The sequence below is a fragment of the Lampetra fluviatilis genome, chromosome 27 (genome assembly GCF_964198595.1).
Source record: "Lampetra fluviatilis chromosome 27, kcLamFluv1.1, whole genome shotgun sequence".
NCBI classification, from domain to species: domain Eukaryota; kingdom Metazoa; phylum Chordata; class Hyperoartia; order Petromyzontiformes; family Petromyzontidae; genus Lampetra; species Lampetra fluviatilis.
The window spans coordinates 8,133,937-8,146,102 of NC_136301.1; the positions used below are offsets into that span (position 1 = coordinate 8,133,937).

The 12,166-nt window shown below is 55.2% G+C and overlaps 1 protein-coding gene across 1 annotated transcript; it reads right to left on the reverse strand.

Moving 5' to 3' along the window:
• Positions 1-671: 671 nt before the first annotated feature.
• FBXO36 (F-box protein 36) lies at positions 672-5,412 on the reverse strand. Its single transcript, XM_078869189.1, has 4 exons — positions 5,260-5,412; positions 3,462-3,570; positions 1,865-2,037; positions 672-985 (listed from the first exon to the last, which is right to left on the reverse strand). The coding sequence occupies exons 1-4, from the start codon at positions 5,353-5,355 to the stop codon at positions 731-733; spliced, it is 633 nt and encodes a 210-aa protein (XP_078725315.1). The 5' UTR covers positions 5,356-5,412; the 3' UTR covers positions 672-730.
• Positions 5,413-12,166: the final 6,754 nt, after the last annotated feature.

Genomic DNA, 12,166 nt, shown 5'->3' on the forward strand with positions numbered 1-12,166 from the left:
GACTAATGCCAAACACAAACAATAACATCTGTAACTGACGAGTGAAAAAGCCCCACCCTAACAGAGTAACAGTACAGGCCAGAAAGCCATACGTTTTGAAAACCACAAAAAAATAAAACCACTCGACCCTATGTGCATTACTGTCAGCAGTTCCTGAAGAAGTGCACTTGTTCAAAATCATTTCATACAATTCCATGGAAACTTCAGAACCTAAATCTGGCATCGACCACCTTTCCTCAAATGCGGGTGAAACTACCACCCCCCCCCCTTTTTTAATATAAAATGAAACTTAAACCTAAAACCCACGGCAAACTCCTTTTCGCCAAGACTCCTTTAACCTCATTGACCGATGTACACGGAAACCATGGCTCCCTTTCACCTAAAACCCACGGCAAACAGTCCTTTCCGCCAAAACTCATTTAACCTCATTCACCGATGTAAACGGAAACGGTGGCTAACAAAAAAAACGGTCTTTCCTCCTTAACTCACGGACACACCCCCACCCCTTCCACTCCAGAAATAAAACCTCACGAAAATCGGCAGAATCCGCATTTGCATCGAAAACAAACCACGGAAAAAAAAATCCCCCAACTCTTCCTCCACCAAAAGCATGACAAAAGAAACCATCCGCTTTCCACCAAAAAAACACATTTCAACCGCCGTTCCACCAAGCAACGAGCAGGAAAAAAACCTGCGATTTCCTGCCGGCACGCGAGCGAGCGGGCGCAGATCAATTCGCTGGGACGGCCTCCGGTGCCGGGAGCGCAAGCTGCTGCTGCGCGTCGTTGATGTCGCTGTTGTCGTTGCGTTGGCGCCGTCGCCGCAGCTGCAGCTGCAGGTGGAGCTTGCTGGAGAAGAAGACTTTCTTCCAGCCGATGTCCGCAGCCAAGGCGCGCAGAGACTCGCGATGCGAGGAGGACGACGACGAGCAGGAGCCATCGCAGCCGCAGCACACCGCCTCCCACAGCGCGTCACTCTCACACAGCTGATGGACACACGCACACACACGGGACACGCGTGCCACATTGTTATTGTGTGTCCCATTGTGCCTTCCCCCTTTTATCTCCCTTTGCTCCCCGTGTGCCTTCCCACATCTCCTCTGTGAGTCTCTCGCTGTGTATGATTTTCCCCCCAAAAATATAAACTTTTTAGTTTGCCAGATAAGGTCCAACTTAGCTGTGCAGCTCTTTTTCAGAGGCGGCCTGGCCACAAATGATAGTTCAACGAGGTGGCTCTTGTGGAAATGTATAGCAGACAAATACTGCTAAAGCATGTTCAGTCTGAATGTGGAGGGGAAAAAACCGGATGACCCGGAGAAAAATCCACGCGACCACGGCGGAGAGTAACACGCAAACTCCAAATATACAGCAGCAGGCGTCAGGGTCGGGATCAAACCCACGACTGCCTGTACACCAGGCGAGGTAGTTAACATCTAGCCACCGTGATGATGATGAGAGAGAGACACGTAAACTCCAAATATACAGCAGCAGGCGTCAGGGTCGGGATCGAATCCACGGCCTCCTGTATACCAGGCGAGGTAGTTAACATCTCATAGCCACCGTGATGATCGAGAGAGATGCACGCAAATTCCATATACAGTCGGCACCGTCAGTCGGGATCGAACCCACGACCTCCTATATACCAGGCGAGGTAGTTTACATCTGGCCGACCGCGATGCCCATGTCTTCCCTCGTCTGCTTGTCTCCACCGTGTCCCCCCCAGTGCAACCTCCCTCCCCGTGCCCCCCACACCACCCTCGAACCCCCCTCCCCGTGCCCCACACACCACCCTCGAACCCCCCTCCCCGTGCCCCCCACACCACCCCCGAACCCCCCTCCCCGTGCCCCCCACACCACCCTCGCACCGCGTGCAGGCGCGTGCACGTGCGCGCCACGCTCTGCAGGTCTTCGAGGCGCAGCAGCGCGAGCACGCGCACGCCGAGCGGCGCTGGGAGGCGCGACAGGAAGTCGTGGCGGCCCGAGCACGCGTCCTGGGCTCTCGACAGCAGCTCGGGCCCGAACACGGCGAGCACGCGGCCTGCGGGACACACATGTCGGGGTGTTACGGGAGGACAAACAAACACACAAGGGGTGGTTACGCCCGCACGCGTAAGGGTGCCTACATCCACGTCCGCATGGGTTAGCACTGGGGGGCTGTAACGGCGCTGTGATTTCCCACGGCCCCACCCCTCGGGGGGGAGTTGCTATATAAGGCGGAGAGTCGGTGGGCTCGGGGTTCAGTATTCAGCTTAACCAGTGAAGAGTGAAGACCGGCTAGATAGGCCCTGGTACTCCCCTGGCTCGCTGTCCTTCTAAGGACCGACCAGGGCAAGCCAGTGGCGCGGCCCCGAGAGCCCAGAGCTGATGTTCTTGCAAGAGCCGGTCTGGTTGGCTAAGGGTGCCGTGATCCTAGCTTGGCCAGAGCTGGATCAGCTAGCCTCCCCTAGCTCTCGAGTGGAGGACCTGGGAGCAGGCTAGCCGGGCTAGTGTTAGTGGGGTCTCCCTGTTAGATGGGTGAAGGGGCCGTTACCCCTTCGAGTGTTGTATACATTCGCCTGTGTTGAGTGTAAAGTTATAATAAATAAGTGTGCCTCCGACTACGTCGTCTACGTCTCCTTGAACTCACTACACACAGAGAGAGAGAGAGGAGAAGAAGACAAAGACCGCCTATTGCCGTTGACGAACTGTTGGGGAAAGTTGCCGTTAGCCAAACACCGATTATGAAGGCCGGCGCGGCGCACGAGGGGGCTGGTGTGGCCAGCAACCACGCGCGGCCGCACTTTGTCTCCCGATCGCCAAGTCCTCGTTTGAGGCCGAGTCGACGTTGAAACGCATCGCCCGCTTTCAGACGCGCTTCTGCGGCCGTCTGGAACGCTCTTCCTTCCGATGTTAGGAAGCCACTGGAGTTGCGCACTTTGAAATCTACATTGAAGACTCACTTCTTTCGAACTACTCTCTGCGTTTAATTTGTTGTTTTTTCTTTGCCGCACCTCCAATTAGCACGGCTGGCTACGTACGATGCGAAAGAAGTTCAACATACACGGTACATACTAAGGGAGGTTCAGGACCGGTTAAAAAATATATTTGCAACTGGTGTTGGCCGTGAGCGGGAATCGACGGATTCGGCGCACCGCTACTCACACACACAAACATACTCCGCCCGCATATCCTACGACACGGTTCACCTATAAGGGAGGTGGTTTGGTTAGCAGCTACCACGACCGGCCGCCTTTGTCTCCCCTATGCTGATGCCTCGTGTCTCCCTCCGTGTTCCCTCGTTTTGTCACCTGATTACGTATCTCTGTATCTCCTCGGCTCCCGCCATGTCACTCCTCAAGTAGCCCCACGTCTCCCCGTGTCCCACCGCGTCTCATGAAATGTGTGTCTCCCCGTCTCTCTCCGTATTGCGCTGTGTCTCCCCCGGTGTTTCACCTCCCCCCATGTCTCCCCGTGTGTCCTCACCCTGCAGGACTCTGTCCTCCAGAAACTCCGCGTGAGTCTCTTTCGTCTCCCCAGGTCTTGTGCTCCGACCCACGTGACGCAGAGAGACCTGCCACCACCTCCATATCACCTGCACCACCATCACCAACCACCATCACCACGACCATCTTATATTCATATCACCTGCACCACCATCTAATATTCATATTACCCGCATCACCATCACCACCAATGAATATTCATATCACCTGCACTACCATCACCATCATCACCACCATCTAATATTCGTATCACCTGCACCATCTCCATCTAATATTCATATTACCCGCATCACCACCAATTAATATTCATATCACCTGCACCACCATCACCACCACCATCTAATATTCATATCACCTGCACCATCACCATCATCTAATATTCATATCACCTGCACCACCACCATCACCACCATCTAATATTCATATCACCTGCACCACCACCATCACCACCATCACCATCATCTTATATTCATATCACCTGCACCACCATCACCACCACCATCTAATATTCATATTACCCGCATCACCACCAATTAATATTCATATCACCTGCACCACCATCAGCACCACCATCTTATATTCATATCACCTGCACCACCATCACCACCACCATCTTATATTCATATCACCTGCACCACCATCACCACCACCATCTTATATTCATATCACCTGCACCACCATCACCACCACCATCTTATATTCATATCACCTGCACCACCATCTAATATTCATATCACCTGGACCATTTCCAACGTCACCACCATCAACACCATCTAATATTAATATCACCTGCACCGTCACCACCATCAACACCACCATCTAATATTCATATCACCTGCAACAACAGCCCACAGACGCGGTGACGTCATCACGGCGATTGTGCCAGGCTAGGTTGCACTCTGAGGACGTGACGTGAATTCATAGGGTCAGAACCACCCAGCTGTTATGGGTTTAGCGAGGTTTCCATACGGTAATACTGTGGTGTGTTAAGAACGATGACATTGGGTGGGGGGGGGGGCTGATTGATGTGTATCAATTGTTACCCTCATGGTGCTCAATTATATCAGGAAAAAAAGACGAATGTAACCACATCACCTTCACCATCAGACAAATATCCACCGTACATCCTTAATACACTATTGGGGCAAGTTCTGCTAGCGAGTAGCACACCTATGAAAGCCGGCACCACGCCCAGCCGCCTTTGTCTTCCTAGTGGCGATATTTATATATATAGCACCAGGTACTCATTGGAGGCTGAGTCGACCTAGTGGTGGCCCAGGATCGGTTGAAATATATCGTCACCGCTGTTGGCCGTGAAAGGGAATCGAACTCGGATCGCCAATTCGTTGCGCAGCGCGCTAACCGCTGCACCCATCGCCCGCACCATCAACATCACCGCTATGAACACAATCCCCTCAATCACACACTGATCGACAAGATAATATCAACATCACGACATAGCATCGTTGTCATCATTTCAACACAATTACAATTCAGTTGTTAGAACAATCATCACAAGGCACCTCGTCAACACCCCACCCCCTACGCGTCGTCTCCTCTTCACCACAACCATCACGGTTACCACAACGACAACAACCGCCTCGTCAACTTCTCCTCTCGTCAACACGATCTGACAGAAACTTCTCATCATCACCAACAACAACAACACGGTAAAGCTCCCGTTACAAATCATCACAAACCACTCTCCTCCGTCTCCCCTCTCCATCCCACCTCGTCGTCGTCGTCCCCCTCCTCCTCTACCCTGTCTCCCCGTTCACCTCGCTCCTCGTCACCACGATCTGGCAGAAGTCTTTGAGGGGAGCCCGCGCCTGGTCCCGCGCCTCCAGCAGCGGATCGGGGAGCAGCGCCGCCATGAGCCACACGCCAAGAAGACGCCGCCCGCGTCTCCCGGGGCAACCGTGGAGACGCCGGGGGGCGGGGCGGGGGGGAGGAGACGTTGGCGGGCGGGGGCGGGGGGGAGGAGACGTTGGGGGGGGGGGCGGGGGGAGGAGACGTTGGGGGGCGGGGGGAGGAGACGTTGGGGAGGGGCGGGGGGAGGAGACGTTGGGGGGCGGGGGGAGGAGACGTTGGGGGGCGGGGGGGAGGAGACGTTGGGGGGGCGGGGGGAGGAGACGTTGGGGAGGGGCGGGGGGAGGAGACGTTGGGGGGCGGGGGGAGGAGACGTTGGGGAGGGGGCGGGGGGGAGGAGACGTTGGGGGGGCGGGGGGAGGAGACGTTGGGGGGGCGGGGGGGAGGAGACGTTGGGGGGCGGGGGGAGGAGACGTTGGGGGGCGGGGGGGAGGAGACGTTGGGGAGGGGCGGGGGGAGGAGACGTTGGGGGGCGGGGGGGAGGAGACGTTGGGGGGCGGGGGGAGGAGACGTTGGGGGGGGCGGGGGGAGGAGACGTTGGGGAGGGGCGGGGGGAGGAGGACGTTGGGGGGCGGGGGGGAGGAGACGTTGGGGGGCGGCGGGAGGAGACGTTGGGGAGGGGCGGGGGGGAGGAGACGTTGGGGGGCGGGGGGAGGAGACGTTGGGGGGCGGGGGGAGGAGACGTTGGGGGGCGGGGGGAGGAGACGTTGGGGGGGGCGGGGGGGCGGGGGGAGGAGACGTTGGGGAGGGGCGGGGGGAGGAGACGTTGGGGGGCGGGGGGAGGAGACGTTGGGGGGCGGGGGGAGGAGACGTTGGGGAGGGGCGAGGGGAGGAGACGTTGGGGGGCGGGGGGAGGAGACGTTGGGGGGGCGGGGGGAGGAGACGTTGGGGAGGGACGGGGGGAGGAGACGTTGGGGAGGGGCGGGGGGAGGAAACGTTGGGGAGGGGCGGGGGGAGGAAACGTTGGGGGGCGGGGGGAGGAGACGTTGGGGGGGCGGGGGGAGGAGACGTTGGGGAGGGGCGGGGGGAGGAGACGTTGGGGAGGGGCGGGGGGAGGAGACGTTGGGGGGCGGGGGGAGGAGACGTTGGGGAGGGGCGGGGGGAGGAGACGTTGGGGGGGGAGGGGCGGGGGGAGGAGACGTTGGGGCGGGGCGGGGGGAGGAGACGTTGGGGGGCGGGGCGGGGGGAGGAGACGTTGGGGGGGCGGGGGGAGGAGACGTTGGGGGGCGGGGGGAGGAGACGTTGGGGGGCGGGGCGGGGGGAGGAGACGTTGGGGAGGGGCGGGGGGAAGAGACGTTGGGGGGGGAGGGGCGGGGGGAGGAGACGTTGGGGCGGGGCGGGGGGAGGAGACGTTGGGGGGCGGGGCGGGGGGAGGAGACGTTGGGGGGGCGGGGGGAGGAGACGTTGGGGGGAGGGGAGGGGCGGGGGGAGGAGACGTTGGGGGTGGAGGGGCGGGGGGAGGAGACGTTGGGGAGGGGGGGGGGAGACGTTAGGGGGAGGGGAGGGGCGGGGCGGGGGGAGGAGACGTTGGGGGGAGGGGCGGGGGGAGGAGACGTTGGGAGGCGGAGGGAGGAGACGCCGGGGGGCGGGGCGAGGGAGGGGCGAGGGGAGGGGCGGCGGGAAGGGACGCCGAGGGGGGGGGCAGGGGAGACGTAGGGGGGGAGGGGTTGAAGTCTCGAGTGCTCTGTGGACCAGCCTAAAACTCCAGAGGAGTCTCATTTTGCGAGAATAATCTGAGATCACCGCAATGACAAATTAAATGAAAAACAAAGTCGAGCATTTATTCTAGATTTGAAGTTTTTCGTGACTGCAAGGATTCATACTCTTTGGTTTTTTCGGTAAAGTCACGTCGGTAAAAAGCTTGTGTTGCCTCCGAAACGTCGTGATTTAATTTATTTTAATGTTTTACCTACGTGACTTTACCGAAAAAACCAAAGAGTACAAAGTCGAGCAATGAAGCAAATTTAAATCAGAGCAAAAACAACCGCGTTAAGGAGGAAATCGGACGCAGTGCACAAACTTAACCTTAATTACCGTATTACCTTTTCAAAAGTTTTGCTGGCTGGTTGTTGCGCGGGTGGGCCGTCTGGAACGCTCTTCCTTCCGATGTTAAAAAGCCACTGGATCTGTGCGCTTTTAAATCATCACCTCGATCAGGGGTTGATAACCTGCGGCTCCGAATCCGCATACGGCTCGTTGGCTTCTCCCTTGCGGGTAGCCATGAAAAAAAAAAGTCAAAAGTCTTCATAATTTAACGTCAACATGATTGATTAAATATGGCATGTCTTGGTGACAACAGCATGCACAATCAAACTGTATTGTTAACCATAACTAAGGGGAGGGAAACAAACGAAATAGACGCCGTTAATTGAGATTAAAGACCATTGTTTATCCAGGCGGGATCCCATTCAGACACCCTTAGTGTCCATACTCTTAGTTCTTTTGGTAAAGTCACGTAGGTAAAAAATGAAATTAAGATTAGTAAAAATTAAATAAAAATCACGACGTTTCGGAGGCAACACAAGTCTCCGTCATCAGGTGGGACCGTCACAGCCATATTTGCTGCATCAAGTGAAGAGATCTCTAAGAGACACGAGATTATACTGGTAGGAACGAAGTGGACCAGACCACCAATAGATGAATGTGTCCGTCCGTCCGTCCGCGTCCGTCCGTCCGTCCGCGTCCGTCCGTCAGTCCGTCCGTCCGCGTCCATCCGTCCGTCCGCGTCCGTCCGTCCGTCCTTGTATCACCATCGCTCCCTACTGCAAACACTTGGCATGACCCTGTCCGACAAGATGGCCGCCCGCTCCCCCTGCGATCTGTGAATTAAACAAGATGGCCGTCGCTTCCGGCGCATCACGGCAAAACTTTAAACTTCGCTTCAAAATTACTTTACTGAAACGCAGCAAGTTTATTTAAAAAATTACTTTACTGAAACGCAGCACGTTTTTTTTTAACACAGAGACAAGAAACATTTATTAACACAGAGACGAGATACATTTAATCGCCTTATTTGTGCACGAAAAGCACGGCGCGAGGCCTAGTGCGGCAGGCTTCGCGAGGCCTAGTGCGGCAGGCTTATTAACACAGAGATGAAACGCAGCACGTTTATTTAAAAAAAAAAATACTTTACTGAAACGCAGCACGTTTTTTTAACACAGAGACAAGAAACCTTTATTATTCACAGAGACGAGATACATTTAATCGCCTTATTTGTGCACGAAAAGCACGGCGCGAGGCCTAGTGCGACAGGCTTCGCGAGGCCTAGTGCGGGAGGCTTATTAACACAGAGATGAAACGCAGCACGTTTATTTAAAAAAAAAATTACTTTACTGAAACGCAGCACGTTTTTTTAACACAGAGACAAGAAACATTTATTAACACAGAGACGAGATACATTTAATCGCCTTATTTGTGCACGAAAAGCACGGCGCGAGGCCTAGTGCGGCAGGCTTCGCGAGGCCTAGTGCGGCAGGCTTATTAACACAGAGATGAAACGCAGCACGTTTATTTAAAAAAAAAATACTTTACTGAAACGCAGCACGTTTTTTTAACACAAAGACAAGAAACCTTTATTAACACAGAGACGAGATACATTTAATCGCCTTATTTGTGCACGAAAAGCACGGCGCGAGGCCTAGTGCGACAGGCTTCGCGAGGCCTAGTGCGGGAGGCTTATTAACACAGAGATGAAACGCAGCACGTTTATTTAAAAAAAAAATTACTTTACTGAAACGCAGCACGTTTTTTTTAACACAGAGACAAGAAACATTTATTAACACAGAGACGAGATACATTTAATCGCCTTATTTGTGCACGAAAAGCACGGCGCGAGGCCTAGTGCGGCAGGCTTCGCGAGGCCTAGTGCGGCAGGCTTCGCGAGGCCGAGTGCAGAAGGTGGTGGTGGGGGGTGGTGGGGTGGTGGTGGGGGGTGATGGTGGGGGGTGGGAGGGAGGGCTGGTGGGAGGGGTGGTGTTGAGGGTGGTGTTGGGGGGTCTTTAAATCTCACAGCGTTTCTTGTCAAAACAAACACTTTTAATTAACGTTACACTAGAATACAGTAATTTTTTCTTTAACTCCTCTATACCCGGTCGATATCCCTGTACCGGTACTAAGTATTATTCCTACCAGCCCACCCCGCAGGGTCCTGTTACTGGTAGGAACGAAGTGAACCAGCCTACAATAGATTATATCGTCCGTCCGTCCGTCCGATGTCCGATTAGGTGTAGCAACATCGCCCCCTACTGCAAACACTTGGCAGGACCCTACAAAAACCTTTAGACTCAGTGAGGCTTTCCTGGCTAAACAAGTGTAACATTCCCTTATAATTCCCTGAGATAGTTTTTAATTAAAACATTTAAATTAAAAATTAACTCACAGCGGCCTAAAGCCTACAGCTAGGCCTAAAGCCTAGAACTAGGCCTCAAACTCTCCCTTCGTATTGTACCCCCGCCATTTCATTTTATTATAGGCATTCATTTGTTCGTTCCTACCAGCCCACCCCGCAGGGACCTGTTTTGTATACAGGTTAAGAAGGGGGCGGGGGGGGGTGAGCGAGGATGTACCTCGTGTGCAACAAATCTGGCTGTGACGGTCCCACCTGATGACGGAGACTTGTGTTGCCTCCGAAACGTCGTGATTTTTATTTTATTTTTTACTAATTTTAATTTCATTTTTTACCTACGTGACTTTACCGAAAGAACTAAGAGTATGAATCCTTGCAGTCACGAAAGCTTCTAATCTAGAACCCTGAGTGTCACCTACGCGTGAGCACGTTCAGGTTGATGTCCTTTCTTTCGCCACGTGGGAGCAGCAACACTGAGATTGCACATTCGTGTCGCACGGTGTCCGTCACTCATTTTCAGAAGGGAGGGGGGGGGGGTCCACTTTTCGCTAAGGGGCCGTCCATAAATGACGTCACGCACCTAGGGGGGGGGTTGGGTCAGACATTTGTGACGATGTGTGACGAGGGGGGGTTTGAGAAATGTGACGTCACATCAAAATGCGCAACTTTAAATAAATATAGAATTGTTTTAACAACATTCCTACAACATCAGAGTGCAGCACCCCATTAAATACGCACTACAATGACAATAGTTGAAAGCCATTTGAAGCATGTTTTATTTTAAAAATGGAAATATGGTTTTGGGGGGGGGGGGCAGAGCTTTGTGACGTCATATTTGAGGGGGGGGGGTCTGACTTTTTGTGACGAGGGGGGGGGGGTCAAAAATCCTCCAAAATCGCGTGACGTCATTTATGGACGGCTCCTAAGACATCATCAGTTGCGTGAGGGCCGCCACACCGTTTGAAACCATTGTTGGGTTTGTGACACAGCAGCGACGATGATGGGATGCGTCAGGGGCCGCACTAAAGGCCACCAGGACACCAGGAACTTCACACAACGAGAAACGTCGTGAACAGTCGCCCCCCCCCCCACTCCCTCCCCTCTGGTGCGGGACAACGAAAGTTCCACATCCGATGATGATGATGATGATGTTGATGATCGTGATGTTGACCGGATGCCTGAGCTCGATATATACCCACGGAGGTGTTGCCGTGTTACTAGAAAATAGAAGACTCTTCTCTTACACTCAGCCCGAACCCCGCCACTCGCCTTACCTCGAAACCTACCGATACCCATAACACTACCCCGACTGATAGCACAAGCCATACCTCTAACACTAACCCCTAACCATAACACTACCCATACCCCTAACCATAACACTACCCATACCCCTAACACTACCACTACCCCTCTCTATAACCCTACCACTAACATCACTAACTACCAATAACACTACCCATAACACTACCCCTCTCTATAACCCTACCACTAACATCACTAACTACCCCTACCACTACCCACACCCCTACCACTACCCACACCCCTAACACCACCCACACCCCTAACACCACCCACACCCCTAACACCACCCACACCCCTAACACCACCCACACCCCTAACACGACGTGGCACAGGTGACCTTCAATGCACCTGCCCGCATTCCCACGCCCCCCGCCCCTGTCCCCCCCCCTCTCTCCCCCCCTCGCTCTCCCTCGCCCTCTCTCCTCCACCCGTGAACTCTATCCACTCTCCCCCCCACCTCCATAATCACATTTCTCCTCCCCCTCTACTCACTTATATGCACAATAACTACGCCCTCACCTTCTCTCTCTGCCCCCCCCTCCCTCTCCTTTATCTCCCCTCCTCTCTTGGACTCTCGCCTCCATCTCCCGCTCCTCTCTCTCTCTCTCCTTGTCTCTCCGTGTTTCTACAATTCTCTTCTCGCGCCAACTCACGTGTCTCCCCCCTTGTCTCCTGTCTCCCCCGTATTCACGTGTCCCCTAGTACCCCCCCCCACCACCCCTTGCGTCTTCTCTATCTCCACGTGTCTCCTCCGCCTCCCGGTGTCTCTCCGTGTGTCTCCGCTCCGGGCTTTTCCATCCCCATTGCGCGTCCATCCCCTCGTCGCCCTCGTCAGCCCGTCACCTCATCACCTCACCCCCACCCCCAATCTCCCCACCACCTCACCACCATGTCTCTGAACGTGTGCTTGGGCTCCCTGCTCGTGGTCGTGGCGTCCTGCGCGCTGCTGCTGCGCACGCTCTCGCTCCTGTGCCGCCTCTGCTGCCCCTCCTCATCCTCCTCCTCGTCCTCGTTGCTCCGCTGGGCGCTGCTGGCGACGCGCGAGTCGCTGGTGGCCGCGCAGTGGGCCGCGTGCGCCCTGGAGGTGCGCGCCCTGGCGGGCCCCGCGGAGGGCAGCGGGGCCCGCGGGGTGCGTGCCGCTCTCGAGCTCGCCGCGGGGGCAGCGGGAG

Coding starts and splice junctions, on each gene's coding strand:
- FBXO36 (XM_078869189.1), bottom strand. CDS start 5,355: ATGGCGGCGCTGCTCCCCGATCCGCTGCTGGAGGCGCGGGACCAGGCG. Junction 3,571..5,259: donor TCGTGGTGACGAGGAGCGAG/GTGAACGGGGAG, acceptor ATGGTGGTGCAG/GTGATATGGAGGTGGTGGCA. Junction 2,038..3,461: donor GGAGGACAGAGTCCTGCAGG/GTGAGGACACAC, acceptor TGTGTCCCGCAG/GCCGCGTGCTCGCCGTGTTC.